This window comes from Leucoraja erinacea, chromosome 7 (genome assembly GCF_028641065.1).
Source record: "Leucoraja erinacea ecotype New England chromosome 7, Leri_hhj_1, whole genome shotgun sequence".
Classification (NCBI taxonomy): domain Eukaryota; kingdom Metazoa; phylum Chordata; class Chondrichthyes; order Rajiformes; family Rajidae; genus Leucoraja; species Leucoraja erinaceus.
This window is the reverse complement of record NC_073383.1, coordinates 45561382-45581676: the sequence shown is the minus strand read 5'-3', so window position 1 is coordinate 45581676 and position 20295 is coordinate 45561382. Positions and strand designations below refer to the sequence as shown.

Genomic DNA, 20295 nt, shown 5'->3' with positions numbered 1-20295 from the left:
TCGAAGCCTTTATTAATTGCACTTCGCAAGCAGTGACAGTTTTGTTGCTACTGGCAACTTTCTTCATTAAACTTAAAGCCTGTGTCAAATCCCATTAGCTGAACTGTGGGTACATTACATTTGTATTCTTCACGATCTCCCAGTATGACAGTTCCAGTTGTGCGGAGACGAGGCGGGGGAGACATGTTTTAATGTATTAAACCGTACAAACCGCCGTCGTTAGGGCTGAAGTGTGTCAATCACAATGAGTGGCGCAACACTTACTGGCGATTCCCTTTTAAGCCAGCGGAGAATAGAGTGCTTTAACTCAGTTTTTATTTAAGCAAGGTTGCTTTCACACCATTACGACTTGGATCTTGCTCTGGTTTTATCTGTTTTGATGAGCAAGTTGTGTGATGGACATTTGCACTGTGAGGGGAAATGAACGGGATAATGATGAGGAGGTCAGCGCTCATTCTCCAACCTTCTGAGAGAGGCTGCAGCTTACGGATACTAATGTACCTGACACTCCAGGTGCTTGTGGCATTAGAATGAATTTATATCTCTGTGTCATCACTGAGTGCTTCAAACGCATTTTACAAGACATCTCTGTTACCCTCTTCATAACATTTATGGATGGATATTTTCATTACACAGGTGTAAAGTGATCTTGTTTTTTTACAAATGCATTTACAATCTTGCTTCACCAAGCGCATTGAAAGCTTCTTTTCCTGCTTTAACCAACCAACGAGAAGCAAAATTCTTTGCCAAGGTCTTTCTTTAATCGCAATGATGTTGTAGTTGGGGGCTTTATTTGATTAAGAAACTGTATGAAATAAAGAAGCTCAGTTTCAGTGGGATTATAACAGGGTGCTGCAAGACCATTTTAAATGGTAAAGGATCAATTACTTTAGCAGACTAGAAAGCAAAGCTCGTTACCTTTACCTCACGTGAATGCAGAAGATCGGATCAGTGCCACATTTTCTCCACATATTTGGTTGCTCTTTATGAGTATCTGAGGAGTTTGAGACCTGTGTTTCAAACTTCTATATTTTCATTTTGATCAGTTTTTAAATGAATATGTTCTCAATATATTAAAAGCATGATTCAGTTAGTAGGCGGGCTGTAATGGACTGCAGTTTTTCTGCAATAGCAAAAAGAACTGTGAGCAATATCTTAAGGCTAGAACAAGTGATCGAACTTGTTCTGACCCCTCAAAGTAATTAAGGTGCTGGGCGACTGTCTTGCGCTTTTAATTAGGTTTTAGTCCCTTATTCTAACAGTCAATGTAGCTGGAGAGGAGATTGCAATCTTAATACCATCCATGCAGACTCACCTAATCAAAAGCAATCTTGTAGCATGGTTTTCAGACACCTGGTGGGCACATCATTTATCTTCACAAGCCTAAATGTGGTCAGCAAAAAGCCCATCTCAGCAGGAATCCAAGTAACTGCATAAAACATCAATGATTTAGTGAGAAAAACATCATAAGGAATAAGATGTTGTTCATATAATGAAAATAGAGATTGTTGGAACTACTTAGCAGGCCAGGCAGCATCTGGGTAAAAGAAATCCATTTTAATGATTCTGCTTTTGAATGTACATTGATGACTGTACACGTTAACTGTTTCTCTCAACACATATTGTCTGACCTACTCAGTATTTTCTGGGTATTCTTTCAGATTTCAGTCTCCAGTTTTGCTCATATTATTGTCAAATCATACCATACAAGAGTCCATCAAGGTAGAGCAAAAGAGAAAAGGAAAAAAGAAACAGTTGGTACTGTTGACAGTGTCGGAAATGCAGCAGTTAACTTGTGGGGGGCAAATTCTCAGTAGTGGAATTAGTGATGTATGATGGGGGGGGGGGGAGATAAGTATTAGCCAGGACACGAGATTGGCTTAATTGTACTTGGAAGTAGTGATGTGGGACCTTTTCGGGTGGCGTAGTGGTAGGGCAGATAGAGCTGCCACTTTGCAGCGCCAGGGACACAGGTTCAATCCTCACCTCTGGCACTGTGTATGGAGTTTTGAATTTTTCCCTCTGTCAGTGTAGTTGCATCCAGGTGCTCCAGTTTCCTATCATATCACTAGATTCTGATTATAATTAAATGGTCATTGTTAGTTACGTCTTAGAGTAGGTAAGTGGCAAAAGAATGGAAGAGTAGTTATTGGGCTGTGAGAGGGAATAAAGTGGCAGATGTACAGGGAAACAAAGAGAGAAGGAATGAGATGTACAAATAGGAGCAGAAAAAAAGCCACTTGGCCCCTCAAGCCTGTCCCACCATTCAATATGATCATGGCTGATCTGCCCCAAACTACTATTCATCTTCTATGCTGTTCCCATTCCCTGCAGTTCACCAATATTTTACACTTTCTCTTCACGTATCTCCAGTGATCCGGCCTCCAGGTGTCGCCAGGGCAGAAACACATTGGCACCACTTAGCTGGAGTGACGCTGTTCCCTGTAGCCTCTTCCGGCAGGCTCACTGGGAGCCTGTGGCCAAATGAACTAAGCCAGTGTCTGGGTAACTCAGGAGCTTGCTATGTAATTCTGAAGCAGCTGCCTTGACCAGGATACCGGGGTAGGAGGTGATCCATTCTCAGGGTTAATTGGAGCTCAGTGGACATGATGGAGAAACATTAAAATAGACCAGAAAGAACTGAAGCAATAAGGGAAAAATATTTGACCATAAAGCAGGTTATTAAAATACACCCAAACATTAGCTGAATTGGAGCAGGAACTACAACAAGCCCATTCTTTAGATGATAAACCACCTCAGCATGACTTTCATCTGAATCCTTATTGGAGGTGATGCCTTTGTTATTTTCTCCCAGATACATATGTAATATATTACATTTTGCACAGGACTAATGTTGACTAACTTCAGGGGCGCTGTAGGGCAAGTGATGGTGTTTTAATTGGTAGACACAGCTCCTTGGGAGCAGTCTGTACACCACCTCATGTGCAAAGAGTTGTCTCCAGGGAGAGTTTCGCACCACTCATCATCAGTTGTTTGCACTGTTGCAGTAATGATCAGAGGGATTTAACCTGATAGTGTGAGTTACTGCCCTTTGGCACCCGAATGCTTCAGCCTCACTGACTGATTGGCTCAGTTAGCACAGATCTCTGGTGACAAGCACAATCAATAAATCTTTGTTGGTAAATAATTGCTATTGAGCAGAGTTTTAATATAAATTTATGAGCAGTGTTTTATCATTGCTGGTGGGCACCATGCATTGCTGAATGATAGATTTCAGATATTAGTTACATATGTTATATATACACACACGGTTTTAATACAAAGTGTTTCTACTTATTTAAGTATTGTAGACTTAAGACTCAGCCTCTGCCTTTTCCCCATGGGTAATGAGAATTGATGATTCACAACCAATCTCAAAATTGACTGTGGAATAGACTTTCCACCATGTAACTACTCACAGCATTAACCTTCCCAGAGCAGATTAAATTGGGGGAGGGAAAAGGGGGCAAAGTAAAAACAGTCTTGCCATTCTGTTCGCACTTCCTAGTGTCAGGTGTAAATTATTGGCCAGTGCTTACACCTCAAAATTTGGAATTACTTCCCATTCCGGAGACTTGAGCACGAGTACAGGGCTGAGCGTTTGGTTGAAGAGTTAAAGCATCAACCTCAGATTTCTAGTCAGTGAAGACACTACTCAAAGATCATAAGCTGTATGTACACAAAAACGCTGGAGAAACGCAGCGGGTGCAGCAGTATCCATGGAGCGAAGGAATTAGGCAACATTTCAGGCCAAAACACATAAGCTGTATGTGGTGTTCAAAAATGAACAGTGTAAATATGTAATGAAAATTGGCAGAGGTATGGGAAGAGGGTTGGATTGCACGTACATGAATGTAGCATTTGTCTAGATTTGATGGGGAGAATGGCCTCCTAGTATTTAATCTTTCTGTGATTCTTCCATGTCTTTAATGTAGCTGACATTTATCCATCACCCAATATTTCTAAACAGATTACTCAGTTGTTTCCAATTGGCACTTTTTGTGCAGATTTATCAAAGTAATTGGTTACAACGTTTCTGAAATTTTAGAAATTCATCTCAAGTGCCAGAGTGAAAGAATGCCACTTTGGGAATGTCTCCAGGTTATGCAAATCTGCGCAAGTTTTCTAAGTAGTCTTTCTTTCAAAGCAATACTCTACTTGGTTTATCTGTTACTACGTTTTATTAAAAGATTAAAACGTTAATAGTGATCAATTTCTTTACCATTTTCATAATTGGTCTTTTCAATTATTTCTGCCCCAGGTATGTAGATAAAGGATTTAAAGTTCATCATCTGGGAGATTTTAGATGTGTAACTCCTAAACTTGCACCTATCTACCAACTGAACCACTGAGGGACTCAATTTGCTTTGACCTCATTCAATGTCCTTGCATGAGCCCAACTACCCTGCTTACGCGCCAATTTATTTCTAACTAAAGGACACAAAGTGCTGGAGTAACTCAGCAGGTCGGGCAGCATCTCTGGAGAACATGGACAGGTGATGTTTCGGGTCGAGACCCTTCTCTAGCATCTGCAGTTCTTTATTTCTACATTTACAATTTACTTCTAACTAGGTTGGTGCTGAAATTACCCCTCTGTGACACAAGATTGAACCCTGCAACCCTGGGGCTGAATGCCACATATTTGGAACTGGTCAGAAGTAGGCTGTGGGCCAAGCATCGAAAATGTGTCTAGAATTTAACTTTCATGACCCATGTCTGGGAACTGCTTGAAATTTTGCACAGATTTAGGTAAAATATAATTGAGAAGGAAGCCATAACTCGTCAATGCCAAAAGTTGCACATTAATTAATTAAGCTAATTAGAAAATGAGATAGAAAAAGTAAGCACCATCTAGTGTTCAATGCTCATATTACTCCATAGGAGCCTAATTCCGACAGCCCGACCGATCCATCACAGCACTCACTGGCGAGCCGACAGCCCGACCGACTGACCAACCAACCAACTTCTGACTGACTGACCCTAATCCTAGCTCTACATTTTTATTTAACAGTTCACATCATAACTTTACAAAGATAAATCAATTGTAAAACAAAATTGTCAGCAAGGTTAGCAGTAGCTTCATTTCTTCAAAACATTGCTATTGTTTTGATGTAATTAGGAGGCAACGATGATCCCAGAGTGCTCGCTGTCTAGCAATGTCAAACGTGCATTGATTGGACAATTACTACTTGGAAAATTGGAGGTTTTCCTCATATTTTAAAAATATGTGCAGGTTTTGTTCTAGACGAGTTTCAGGTATGATTTCTATAATATTTTTACACAATATGTTAAAAATTCAGGTAGTTACGTGATTTGGGTCACGAACTTAAACGAAAAAGCATCTCGGCCCACAGCCTGAAGCATGTTCCTACAGTTCAATTAAACAAGGAAGACATCATATCACCCAAAGCATGCAGTAATGATAAACTTCCTCTGATAGGACTGTGGGTGATCTGTTTGGCGAACCCATTTATTTCGTCTCATGAAGATGGAACATTGGGCTCATCCATAGATGATGGCAGAGTACAGGCTTGTTTGGGCATACACTGCTGATGGGTATTCAGCAGGCAACACACATCTTGCAACATTTATATTTTGATTTTGTTATTATTTTCTGAAATACTACGACTTCTAAAAACACTTTTACAATGCAGACATTTAAATCCTTTACTAGCTGGAGATCAGCCTATGTTGTGTGCTCACAGGAGGGGAACTTGACCTTGTAACCTCTGATTCAGAGTGCTACCATTCAGCCACAGTTGGCAATCAATGGATGGGCACTTGGAACTGGAAGGAGGCAATATTTCTCATCCATTTATAATAACTAGGTTTTTCTGGAAGTATTGGTCGGCAAGAACAGACGTACAATTTTTTGTTTAGTTGATTTAATTTAGTTTAGTTTAGAGATACAGCGTGGAAACAGGCCCTTTCGGCCCACTGGGTCCGCGCCGACCAGCAATCCCCACATAGTAACACTATCCTATACCCACTGGGGACAAATTTTACATTTACCAAGCCAATTAACCTACATACCTGTACGTCTTTGGAGTGTAGGAGGAAACCGAAGATCTCAGAGAAAACCCATGCAGGTCACAGGGAGAATGTACAAACTCCGTCCAGACGGCACCCGTAGTCAGGATCGAACCCGGGTCTCCGGCACTGCATTTGCTGTAAGGCAGCAACTCTACTGCTGCACCACTTGTCTAACTTGGGCAACATGATGCCCTGAGCAATTGCTGTGGGGATATTCTGGGACACAGATTCTTGGCTCCAGCAACCATCTTCCCTTGTGCAAGAACTGATCCTGGCCATGGGAGTATTTAACCCATTATTCTTAGAGAATCCCAGTTTACCAGGGTGAATAATACCACAGATTAATGTGCCTTGATGTTGAGGGCTGTCACTTGCACCCACCTCTGTAATTCCAATCCTTGAGCTGCACACTACTGATGAAACCTGAGCTAAATATTCAGTGAGCAGATTATTGATTAGTAATTGTGCTTAATGACACTGCTGGTGGCATCCCCGTTGCTTTGTTGATGACTGAGAACAGACTGATTAGTCAGTAATTAGTTGAATTGGATTGTCTTATTTTCTGTGGATGTAACATCCACTGGCAGTCTTCCACACTATCAGTGGCTGCCAGGAACTATTTTGGGACAGTTTGGGCACAGGCTCTGCTAGTTCCAGAGCACAGGTCTTCAGTGCAATAGCTGGAGTATTATCTGGTTCCATAGTCTTTCCTGTGTCCAGGGCTGCCAGTCATTCCTTACATCATGTGGACTACATTGGTTAAATCTGGTTTCTGTGCTAGCTGGTCCTGGGAAGAAACCCATGAGCTCAGCACATCTGGTTGAAGAAAAATGCAAAAGCATTGGCTAGTATGACTATAAATTACGTTGGGAACTTTTCGAACAAGTGACACAGCTGGTAGAGATGCTGACTCACAGATTCAGAGACCCAGGCTCAGCCCTGACCTCCTGTGCTATGTGTGTGGAGGTTGCATATTCTCAGTGTGATCACGTGGAAATCCTTTGGATGTTCCAGTTTCCTCCTACATCCCAAAGACATGCGGGTCGGTAGTTTAATTGGCTGCTGTGAATTGCCCCCCCCCCCCCCCCCCATGTGTAGGAAGTTGTACAACCCATTTGGATCCTACTTTCTGTAGCACCCTCCCTAATCCTCTCTCCTTTCACTTTTCTACTGAGACAGTGTGGTTGTACCTCTGCCACTCTTTCCATTCTGATTTAATTATTTTTCCATTCCTCTCTCCTTGTTAAAAATAGAAGTTAATCAAACCATCATGGTCGCACCTATAATGAGTGTTAGAATATTAAAAATTGTGTTTTAATTCTCTTTAAATACCATCTTTACAATTTTGCCTTTAGTTTGCCTACTCTCTCGTTATACCCTGGTATTCACCTCTATACACGTTGATTGATCTGAGGCCTAATCTAAACCTGACTATCTTAATGGAGCAATGGTAGAGCTAAGTGTTCTCCTGGGTGGAAGTGTGATGACTGAAGAAAATAGTGCAGGCTTCTTCTTCCTGATTCCCATGAAGTGACCCACATTTTCAAGCTGTGGCTGAGAACCTATTGAGGTTCAAAGTAACATCCCATGGTTGATGCTGCCAATACTCAGTAACCAGAACATGATCTTGATAGTAGTCACGGATGAAATACACCAGTAATGTATATGCAACTTCCCACTGGCATCAGTCAGAGTTAGAAAAGCAGGCATTTTTGTTGAATTTATTGCTAATTAAGGTGAGGAATTTAACTGCTGTGGAACAGATATTCTGTTGTGGGCGGCACTGTGGCGTTGCTGGTGGAACCACTGCCTCAGAGCACCAGGGACCCAGGTTAAATCCTGACCTCAGGTGCTGTGTGTGTGGAGTTTGCACGTGCTCCCTATGATTGCCTGGGTTTTCTCCGGATGCTCCAGTTTCGTCCCACATCCCAAAGATGTATTTGGAGGTTAATTGACGCCTGTAAGTCTATTGTGTTCATGGTCTGGAGGGAGGTGATGGGAATGGGGGGGTAGAATAAAATGGGGTTAGTTAAGATCAGTGTAAATGCGTGAGTAACGTTCGGCATGGACTCAGTAGGCCACAGGGGATATTTTTGTGCTGTATCCACCTATGGCGGCAGGGCTCATTGTGGACCAGGATAATATCAACCAGAATCTTGCAAAAGTGTGCGAAGGTGGGGCCACGTTTAGCTCAAATGGAATGCTTCAGACTGATCACCTTACGCCAACTGCTCTCAGAAGTGCTAAGATTATTATCTGAATTGTGTCAGATTAGGAAACGGGAAAGTACAACAAGACCTGGGTGTCCTAGTACATCAGTCACTGAAAGTAATCATGCAGGTACAACAGGCAGTGAAGAAAGTTAATGGCATGTTGGCCTTCATAACAAGAGGAGTTGAGTATAAGAGCAAAGAGGTCCTTCTGCAGTTGTACAGGGCCCTGGTGAGACCGCACCTGGAGTATTGTGCAATTTTGGTCTCCTAATTTGAGGAAGGACATTCTTGCTAGTGAGGGATTGCAGTGTAGGTTCACACGGTTAATTCCCGGAATGGCGGGACTGTCATATGATGAAAGAATGGAGCGACTGGGCTTGTATTCACTGGAATTTAGGATGAGAGGGGATTTTATAGAAACGTATAAAATTATTAAGGGATTGGACACACTAGATGCAGAAAACATGTTCCCGATGTTGGGGGGGGGGGGGGGGGGGGGGGGGGGGGGGGGGGTAAGGGGTGGGGAAGGAGGAGTCCAGAACCAGGGGCCGCAGTTTAAGAATAAGGGGTAGGCCATTTAGAACTGACATGAGGAAAAACATTTCCACACAGAGAGTTATGAATTTGTAGAATTCTCTGCCTTAGAAGGCAGTGGAGGCCGATTCACTGGATGCATTCAAAAGAGAGAGATAGAGTTCTTAGGGCTAGCGGAATCAATGGGGTTCCGCAGAAGGCAGGAACAGGGTACTAATTGTGGATGATAAGCCATAATCACATTAAATGGCAATGCTGGCTTGAAGGGCTGAATGGCCTACTCCTGCACCTATTGTCTATTTATTTATTTATGTATCTGAGTCCGTCATGAGTTTTGTGATTTAGTTTAAGTGCTCTGTAGGACCATTGGATAATGTGGCTGGGCTGGATGTGAACCCAGGGTTGGAAGGTGAAAGGCCATCAGAATCTGTTGAAAATATGAAATAGTTCTGTGGGAGGACAGCAATCGGAGAGGAACTCAAATAAAAGTGCTGAGGAACATGGAGTTTTGCACACAATAAAATAGTGTTGGCTCTACTAATTAGGGGGCCGTCTTTTGTACTAACATGTTACATGAAGAAGCAGGAAATTCCATGGACTAATGATAATGTTACAAATTATTCAGAAATAAATCTTAGGAAAACACGCTGAGAGTGCTTGAACTTCTGACTGCTGTGCCAGATATGGTAATAAGAAAGTATCATCTGATCTTTATGTTAATGTTTTCATTTTTTTTTAATATGAAAAGTAATTCATCATTCATGGTCCAAGAAATGATAAATTTTAGAATATTTAGAGCAGTGTCATTGTTCTGTTACAGAATTTACAGAATCTGTTACAGTATCTCGCTAGAATTTAGGAGATTGGGGGGGGGGGGGGGGGGGGGGGGGGGGGGGGGGGATCTTATAGAAACTTACAAAAGGGGTTGGACAGGCTAGATGCAGGAAGATTGTTCCCGATGTTGGGGAAGTCCAGGACAAGGGGTCACAGCTTAAGGATAGAGGGGAAATCCTTTAGGACCGAGATGAGAAAAACATTTTTCACACAGAGTGGTGAATCTCTGGAACTCTCTGCCACAGAAGTTGAGGCCAGTTCATTGGCTATATTTAAGAGGGAGTTAGATGTGGCCCTTGTGTCTAAAGGGATCAGGGGGTATGGAGAGAAGGCAGGTATAGGATACTGAGTTGGATGATCAGCCATGATCATATTGAATGGCGGTGCAGGCTCAAAGGGCCGAATGGCCTACTCCTGCACCGGTTTTCTATGTTTCTATGTACACGGTGCTGGTGGGGCCACAGTTTGAGTATTATGTTTTTCTTTGGTCACCCAGCTATTGAAAAGATGTTGTTAATCTGGAAAGAGTACAGAGGAGATTTACGAGGATGTTGCCAGAACCTGAGGGCCAAAGCTGCAGGGAGAGGTTGGGCAGACTAGGACTGTATTCCTTGGAGTGTAGGATGATGAGAGGTGAGCTTATAGAGGTGTGTGAGATCACGAGAGGAATAGATAGGGCAGATGCAGATGTCTTTTACCTATAGAGGAATCAAGGACCAGCGAACATGGGTTTAAGGTGAGAGGGGAAAGATTTAATGGCAACTTGAGGGGCAACATTTTCACACAGAGGGTGGTGGGTATATTGAAGGAACCAATGGAAGATGTAGTTGAGGCAGAAACGATAACAATATTTTAAAAACATTTGGACCAATTTATGGATAGGAAAGGTTTAGAGGGGTTTGGGCCAAACAAAGGTGGGACTAGTGTAGATAGTGAAACAGCACAATTAAATTCCTAAGTGCAGCAGCACAACAGATATGTCAACACTGTAAATAGATAACATAATAAGCAAATAATAAAAGAAGCTTAATACATTTCAAGAAAGAATATCGTGCAAAACAAAACAAATTCCAAAGTTCCGAGTGCAACCAAAACCGTTCACAGTTTAGTTGGAGTTCACTACTATTCAATAGCCTAATGGTTGTTGAAAAGTAGCTGTTCCTGAACCTGGACATCACAGTTTTAAGATTCTCATACCTTTTTCCAGTGGCAAGAGTGAAATGGGAGCATGGTCAGGGTGGTGTGATTCCTTGATAATGCCGGTTGCCTTTTTGAGGCAGTGTCTCCTATAGGTCCTGGTCGATGGTGGGGAGGTCAGTACTGGCAATGGACTGGGCAGCAGTGTTCACCATGTATTTCATTCATTCTTGGGCGTTCGATTTACCAAACCAGGCCATGTTGCAACCTGTTGATATGCTCTCCACTATACACCTGTAGACGTTCTCGAGAGTATTCATTGACATACCAAATCTCCTCAACCTTCTAAGGAAGTTGAGGTGTTAATCAAATTTCTTTATAATTGTTTCAATGTGCTGTGCCCAGGACAGATCTGCAGAAATATTCACGCCCAGGAACTTGAAGTTGTTGACTCTCTTCACCACTGACCTGTCGATGAGGACAGGTTTGTGGACCGTGGGCCTTCCTCTTCTAAAGTCAACATTCAACTCCTTGGTTTTACTGATGTCGAGAGCAAGGTTGTTGTTGTTCTGGTAGCTGTCAATCTGACGATCGATCTCCCTCCTAAACTCTGACTCATCATTACCTGTAATTCACCCAACTACCGTGGTGTCATCGGCAAATTTAGAGATAGTTGGTTGTGTCAGGCTACTCAGTCATGGGTATAGAATGAATAGAGCAGTTATTTTCCTATCAATAGAGATACTCGTTCTACAATGTACAGAAATATAAAGCAACAGTGTTAAAGTCATTTTATTTTTTTAATTTACAGTCAGAACGACACAGCGCAGAAACATACCCTTCTGTACACCAAACCTCCAGAAAACAACAACAGCCCATTGACACTAATCCTACGTTAATCCCAATTTGTATTCTCAGCAACACGTCCCAGATTTTATCACCCACCCACGCACTAGGAACATTTTATAGTGGCCAGTTTACCTACAAAGCCACACGTTTTGTGGGAGGAAACCAGAGCACTCGAGGATACGATTGAACCAGGTCTCTGGCTGTGAGGCAGAGGCTCCCAGGGCTGTTGGGGGAGAGATTGGGGTTGCAGGGGTTTAATCATTAAGACAGTCTCAGGCCTTTCTGGATGCCGTCGCTTTTTGTAGCGATGTGCAGATACTGTCTAATACGTCTTCTGGCTTTCAACTTGCAGAATTCATTAAAAGATGTTTGAATACTGAAGACCATGCATTGTATAGCCACAAAATTGAGTTGCTTGTGATCGTTTAATGTTGAGATGGACTATCGTGGAAATGCACAGAATCTTTTTCTTAAATTTGCTTTGTTTTCTTTTGTTCCAGGGAATGCTACTTAAAAGGAGCGGGAAGTCATTAAACAAAGAGTGGAAGAAGAAGTACGTAACACTGTGCGATAATGGTCTCTTGACATATCATCCTAGTTTGCATGTAAGTATATAACCTCATCCGGTTCTTAACAAGCTTAAGTATTTCTACTTTTCAGAAGTTGTCTAGAAATTGATGCATCATAGAGTGACGTTTTATTATCTGAGTTAGCGTATGGTGAGAGTTTGACGGCATTGGGCCTGTACTCGCTGGAATGTAAAGAGGAAGTGTGGAGGCTTTTTGCACTAGTGGGAGAGCCATAGCCTCAGAATAAAAGGACGTACCTTTAGAAAGGAGATGAGGACGAAGTTCTTTAGTCAGAGGGTAGGAAATATTTAGGGACCCTACAATGTAGTTCCATCGATCTGATCATCCCCTTCCTGTTTCTAAGATCTACCCATATAACCTCACCAGACGATCCCCAGGAATATCCTCTATAAACACTATTGTTGTCCTCATCTCTCACCTGTACTCCTATCATGCCAATGTTTCTGTACCCTTGAACATTGAGCTGCTGTAGAATTTTTATCCCCAGTCTTCCCTTTCTCTTTGCCATGCTCCTGGCTATCCTATCTACTAAACTTCTTCTCTTTTTCCACCAGTATTTGTTCCCAACTTCTCATCTGCCTCTTTCCTGCTCTTAGACCACAGACACAGACACAGACACAGACACACAGACACACACACACACACACCCCCCCCCCCCCCCCCCCCCCCCCCCCGAGTAGCAAACTAGCAAATCTCCCTCCCATGATATTGGTTCCCTACAGTTAACAAATAAACATGTGTCAGACAGTTACAGTGAAAGGGGAGGAAAGAAGGTCTGTGATAAAATAGAAGGCAGGAGAGATGAAATGAAGGGGATAGATATACAAGGTGGTCAAAAGGAATCAAAAGGTCTATCCAAAGGAGCTGAAATGCATAAAAATGTGGAGTCATCCTAGAAATGTTAAGTAAAAATGCTTGAGGTACTGATTGCCTCAAATTGTTGACTGTGTCGGACAGCAGTGTGCTTCGTTGGCAGATGAGGAGCTATTCCTCAAGCCTTTGTTGAGTTTTGTTGAAACAGAAACCAAGGATGGAAAGATCAACATAAATGTTCCACAATGGAAATGCCCAATCTGCCTTTGAGTACCCAATATAGAGGAGCAGAGATCTCTTGAAAATCTCCCTATGGCAGGAATGGCACCACATGAAGAAAGTTCCTCTTCTATAATTGTTGGCCAAAGCAAATGTCCCTCATCTATCATATCTTATCTATCTTCTTATTATATAAAACTCAAATCCGTCCGCCGTCCGTCCGCCTGCAGTACGGATCCCTTCCTGCCTTTTGATTCGTTCCCGTCGTGTGATGTCACAATGCCCAATGCTCGCAGATGTCCAATCGGGATGGATCCATTTACATATGCCTTTGCACCAGCCCCAGCCCCTGGTGACCGTGTCATCGTGTGATGTCACAATGCCCAAAGACATTATTGCCATAAAGGGAGTACAGAGACGGTTCACCAGACTGACTCCTGGGATGGCAGGACTTTCATATGAAGAAAGACTGGATAAACTCGGCTTGTACTAGCTAGAATTTCGAAGATTGAGGGGTGATCTTATAGAATCTTATGTTTCTATGTTTTCCTCTCCTCACCCCTCTACCTCTCCCACCCATCCCTCTCTCCCCCACCCCCTGCACTCTCTACCCCCCCCCCCTTCCCTCTCCCCCGCCCCCTTCCCCTATCCCTCTGTCCCTCTTCCATCACTCCCGCTACCCCTCTCCACCTCCCTCCCCACTCTTCCACTTCTCTCCCCCTTCCCCTCCACTCTCCCTCCCGACTCTTTCCCCTCTTTCTAATCTGAATGGAGCTGTGTATTGCATGCTCATCAATTGAAATTATCAACAATAGGATTTAAAGTTTTGGAGTTATGCTGCAAGCAAACAGGGCCTTCGGCTGAACTTGCTTATGGCAACCAAGTTGCCCCGTTTACCCATATCCTACCTACCTGCATTTGGTTAATCTATCTATCTATCTATCTATCTATCTATCTATATCTATCTATCTATCTATCTATCTATCTATCTATCTATCTATCTATCTATCTATCTATCTATCTATCTATCTATCTATCTATCTATCTATCTATCTATCTATCTATCTATCTATCTATCTATCTATCTATCTATCTCAAATCCGTCCGCCTGCAGTACGGATCCCTTCCTGCCTTTTGATTCGTTGACGGCTGCTCCTTCCTATCAGCTTCCAACACACTTCGAAACAAAGTTGCAAGACATGAACACTGCACTTTTCACTGCTGCAGCAGGCAGGGGAGGTGCAATTGAGGGAGGCAGGGGAGTGCTGGAAACTTACATTTGGCAACGGCTTCAATTCCATTGGAAGAGACGGGTGCATGGTGGAATATTGGGTTGGGGGAATCACACCATTGGGGGAGCAGACCCAACGGGTCTGCACTTGGTCTAGTTATATATTAAAACTGTGTGGCTGCCGCCTGCCGTCCGACGTCCGGCTGCCTTTCTGCCTTTTGATTCATTCCATCATGTGATGTCACAATGCCCAATACACTCCTTCCTATCAGCTTCCAACACACTTCAAAACAAAGTTGCAAGACAGGAACACTCTGAACTTTTCACCTCAATGGGATATCACAGCAAGTGCTTCAACAGGAGGGGGAGGGCCAATTGGTATTGCAATTGGAACTGCTGCAGCAATTGGAATTTTTTTCCATCCACTGCTGAGGGAGGCAGGGGAGTGCTGGAATCTTACATTTGGGAACGGGTTCAGTTCCGTTGGAGGAGACGGGTGCATGGTGGAATATTGGGTTGGGGGATCACACCAATGGGGGAGCAGACCCAACGGGTCTGCACTTGGTCTAGTCTCATTTAAAACCAACCCACTTCCCAAATTTGCACCAATTAAAGGGTGGTTGTTCAAAGCCACATCATCAGTATGTTGTAGGAAGAGGATGGTGTGCAATTCATAGACTGTGGGAGCTTATCTGGGGCCTTGCATGGTGGGGATGGAAGAAGTGAAAGGGCAGGTAATGTGCGTGGGAAGAAGCTGAGCAAAGCAGAACGAGGATTGGTGGAGATGGAAGAGTGAACCAGAACATACCAGTGGAAACGGTCGATCTTCGAACCCTCCTGGACATCGTTCGACCTTGAGTGCTTCACACCATACTTTAGTTTATTGGTTTAAAGATGTAGTGTGGTTACAGGTCCTTTGGCCCACCGCGTCCGCGCCAACCTGCGATCCTCGCACACTAACGCTATCCTGCACACACTAGGGACAATTTGCAATTATACCAAGCCAATTAACATACAGACCTCTACGTCTTTGTAGTGTGAAAGGAAGCCAAAACTTCCCAGAGAAAACCCACACAGATCACAGGGAGAACATACAAACTCCACACAGACAAGCACCCACAGTCAGAATCGAACCCGTGCCCCGGACGCTGTAAGGCAGCAACTGTACCACTGCGCCACCGTGCTGACCATCTTCTGATGTTGTGTTTTAAAACCTATGGCAGACTACTGTATAGCAGACGCTTGGTGATTGCCACATTGGCCATTATTAGTATTTCCATGACCAGGAAGGAATACTTTGCATTAACCAGCAGCTAGATTTTCTGAGCTCAACCCTCATTTGCTTTTCAGCAGGTCATTTTGTTAGGGCCAGGATGAAGAACTCTACCAGTCATACTTGTTGCCGTTTTCAATTCTAGTCCCACTCAGCTTTGATAAATATATATATAGCAGCTACCAAATCTTGCGCAGTGCGCCATAAAATGGCTCGGCAATCTGCCAAATATGTCTTCAGCATATTTTTAGAAGCTCGGCACTGAGGTGTAGTCTTGAATTGGAAAACATTTGGTCAGTCATCCTTTATACCTAGATACATCACTGTCCGTGCACCTTGAATGGGATATCTTTCTGATCCAGTACATGTTTGCCTTTGCTCTTTGTTTGTTCGGCACGCTTGCATTTCCCAGCAGAGGTGTCTTTCAATATCAGTTAGAAATCTAAACAGAAATCTAAACTTAATGTCATACTCCTGTCAACTCATTCAGCACATGCCAGCTGATTCACAGCACCAGACAAAGATTCAAGTAACTGGGGGAGTCTTCATCTCTGAAGAAATGCAATAGAGAAGGGAACTCGCAAAGGTTTGCAGGATGGTTGCAGTACTCACCAAGGTTAATTAGGAGGCCCAACCAAAGAAACAAAAGGTAATGGGAAAGATTTGGACAAATGATAGGAAGAACAACCAATGTACATTATTTTTGGATATAGCATGGAAATGAAGGCCTTTAAACGAACTGATGATTGAATCTGAAACTTTTACACTTGGAATGAACATGCCAAGCTCAGGTTCTCAGTCCACCTTGTGCTTAAATCTTGAACCAATTTGTCTGTGACTCAGTCTGAAGAAGGGTCTCGACCCGAAACGTCACCTTATTCCTTTTCTCCAGAGATGCTGTCTGACCCACTGAGATACTCCAGCTTTTTGTGTCTGTGACTACAGGTAGGGCTCACAATGACCATTAGAACCATTCCTTGTACTCATGATCGTCAGAAGTTTAGTTGAAGCTTTGTTTGAATACATCAGACCACAATTCATGACTGAAAACCATATGAAAGATGGTGCGGTTGTGTGGATGTGAGAGGTTGGCACTGCATGTGCCTTGACTGATAGACGTTTAAGCTCTGCAGCAGTGACTGTTTTTAGTGAAGTTTAATATTTTCCCTGTTGTGCCCTGATTGCATTTCTAATCATTATAATTAAAAATTGCAATAATCAGTGACACCAATGAGCTAATTCCTTAGCAGCTATTTATGCTACTGGCAGCTCTCTTTAATGTTCAAGTTTTTGTTTTACGGAAATGAAGCATGATTAAAGTAAACCTGGGGGGCGATTGTCAAAATGATGTCTCCATCTGGAGCAATCTCTAGATTAAAAAATGTAGAAAGAATTCCTCTTGTGAACGATTTAAAACATTGCCTGTGTCCCTCTGCACCACTGGTGTTTATGACGACCAAGAACAGGCTAGGCAGCTCACTGTGGCTGTACACTGGAATCCTGTACATTTTATTTCTGTGTCTGGTAAGAATCATAACTGATAATTTTGAAAATTTCCAAATATAAATAGAAACTTGTAGCTGCTCTTATTTTTGCATGCCTCTGGAATTAAAAATGTTCTCTTTTAAAAGAAAGAGCAGCTGGCTTTATGAAGAATAAACTTTCTAACACAGAAGTGACGCCTGGTCTTTAAGCCTTTGTGCTCTTTAGTCCAGCTGAAATGATCTAGTGTGTTATGGCAAAGAAGCGTGTTGTTACTTGTCGTCAGATGTCCATAAGGAGATCTTGCTGTCTCTGTCGGACCCAAGGGGTAGACATGGAATAGTGGAGCAATTATAACTTGATCTTTGTTGAAAGGATTGATTTATTCAAATAGTGGAGCCTAATCCCAGAGTTAGTTGCGGCGGTGTTTACAGAGCTTGTGATGACTCTTGCATCTGGTGGCAGTTTGATCCAGGGGATGGGCAGGATCGGCTTGTGGTGTGTTCGAGTACACAGCTCGGAGAAGTGCTGGTGAGGAAAGCAGAGCTTGTGGTGTCATTTTGTAATTCCCTCAGATTTTTATTCGTTTTAGGTGTTTTGCTCTTTTGATTGTGCACATGTCAAATCTGAAATACAGTCAAAAACTAATCTGGGGGCTTCACACATCAGCGTCTGTAGCTGCTGTAACTTGGGCAAGACACAGCTGATCGTTACATTAGGCTAAGCTGTGAATTAAATGATCCATGTCTTATTTAGGTGCAACCAGCTTCAAAACTGTCTGCCCCCCCTAGGCCTGTTTATAGCATTTTGTGCCTTTAAAATTAGTGCTGCTTCACATTGGCTCCAGGCTCTGTGTGCTGTGTTTTTGAACTCCAGATGCAATGAGATCCTGCACATTTCTGGCAGTGTGTTTAGCATCTATTCAACGGTTTGGCTTGATAATAACCAAAAAAGAAAATTTGGGTGACAGTGGTGTGGGCAAAGGGGTGGAGGATGGACAGGGGAGAGCCAAATTTGAATGAAAATCGATCCTCTCTGAAATAGCTGTTGTTTTGCTCGCAGTAGTTATGTTTTTGCAGCCTTTTTTCTATAGTTCTTGCCCTCTGGCAAAAGACATTCACGGCCGTATTGTACACTTTGATCTTTTAATACTTCTTATGTTGTCATCGTACAGCATAGAAACAGGCCTTTCTGCCCACTGCATCTACAGTGCATTCAGAAAGTATTCAGACCCCTTCACTTTTTCCACATTTTGTCATTACAGCCTAAAATTGATATATTTTTTTAAAGTATCATCATCAATCTACACACAAAAGTAGGCATGCAGATGCAGCAGACAGTGAAAAAAGCGAACGGCATGTTAGCATTCACAGCAAAAGGATTGAGTATAGGAGCAGGGAGGTTCTACTGCAGTTGTACAGGGTATTGGTGAGACCACACCTGGAGTATTGTGTACAGTATTGGTCTCCAAATCTGAGGAAAGCTTGGTTTCATCAGACCAGTGAATATTGTTTCTCATGGTCTGAGAGTCCTTTAGGTGCCTTTTGGCAAACTCCAAGCGGGCTGTCATGTGCCTTTTACTGAGGAGTGGCTTCCGTCTGGCCACTCTACCATTAAGGCCTGATTGGTGAAGTGCTGCAGAATTAGTTGTCCTTCTGGAAGAATTAGTTGTCCTTCTGGAAGGTTCTCCCATCTCCACAGAGGAACTCTGGAGCTCTGTCAGAGTGACCATCGGGGTTCTTGGACACACCTCCCTGACCATTCCTTTGCCCTGGCTTCCCCGATTGCTCAGCCTTTCCAAATTATGTCCAATCAATTTTTGGCTCGGCAAGGAAAACTCTATCAAGAGTGTCATAGCAAGGGTCTGAATACTTGGTGGTTCCAAAGTTCTCATTCCATTTAAGAAGATTTTAATCAATTTTAAAATAAGGCTGTAACATAACAAAATGAGGGAAAAGTGAAGGGGTCTGAATATTTTCTGAATGCACTGTATTCCAAAATTCATGTATTTTTATACTAATCCCAGCAAAAAACAAACTGCTGGAGGAATACTAATCCCATTTGCCTGCATTAATTCCATATCCCTCTATGCTCTGTTCATTCAAGTACCTGTCCCAATGCCTCTTAAATGTTGTTGCTGTTCCTGCCACCACCACCACCTCCTCCTCCAAATATCAACTATATATGAAGGATTTACTCCTTTAATCTCTCCTTCCTCTACCCTTAAATTTATGCTATCTAGCTTTAGACACCCCTACCATAGGAAATAGACTCTGGCTATGTATCCTATCTGTGCCTCTTATAATTTTATATGCTTCTACCATGTCACTTCTCAACCTCCTTTGCTCTAGCGAAAGCAGACCCAGCCTATTTAACCTCTCCTGAATTATGGTCTTCACCTCTCACTACAGAGAGCTATTTTGCGCTTTTATTGAACATCAGAAAGTTAACTGAGCTTGTGGAAGAAAATGTTCCCTCACATTTCCATAAACTGTGGCTTTGAAGCAGCCAACTGCCCATTTGTTTTCCTCATCCAATCGGCAGCTATATGCTGGAATGGGTTCCATGCTGCCGACAATCCACTAAAAATCAAGCTTTGAACAACTTGTATTGAGAAAGGACCCTGTTCAAATCAACAAGAATGTTGCTTGCTTGGGTAGTAGATTGGGATAAGAAACAATTGCTTTGAATGGCTCTTATTAAAGAGGGATATACATACATACATACAGTGGCTTTCATGATCTTGAGAGATATCCAAGAGTTTTACAGGCAGTGAGTTACTATCTAAAGCATATTCATTTCTCTCATAGAAAAATCTCATGAACATCTTGTACACAACAAAATCACAAAATTGGAAATGTGATATCACTGGCTTATCTGTTGCAGGCTTTGAGGTTTAAAAATAGGCCAGGTTAATTCAAACATTTTCCCCCATTTATGCTTCCACCGTAGGGTAGGGGTATGTCAACAAGTTTGTAAAGTGGAGTTTGAACACCCTCCCAGCAGAATGATCTCTTTCTACTGTCTAGCACTTGTAGTACCGAGAGCTCCAGTCACATGAAAACAGCTAATGTCATCTAAGACCCA

General features: G+C 42.7%; 1 protein-coding gene across 5 annotated transcripts in view; it reads left to right on the top strand.

The window, feature by feature from the left end:
• agap1 (ArfGAP with GTPase domain, ankyrin repeat and PH domain 1) overlaps nt 1-20295 on the top strand; it is a 566650-nt gene that overhangs the window by 330242 nt on the left and 216113 nt on the right. For all 5 annotated transcript variants that reach the window (XM_055638440.1, XM_055638441.1, XM_055638443.1 and 2 more), the window contains exon 10: nt 12101-12205. In XM_055638440.1, coding sequence (XP_055494415.1) covers nt 12101-12205 — 105 coding nt within the window. The remainder of the gene's footprint in view (nt 1-12100; nt 12206-20295) is intronic.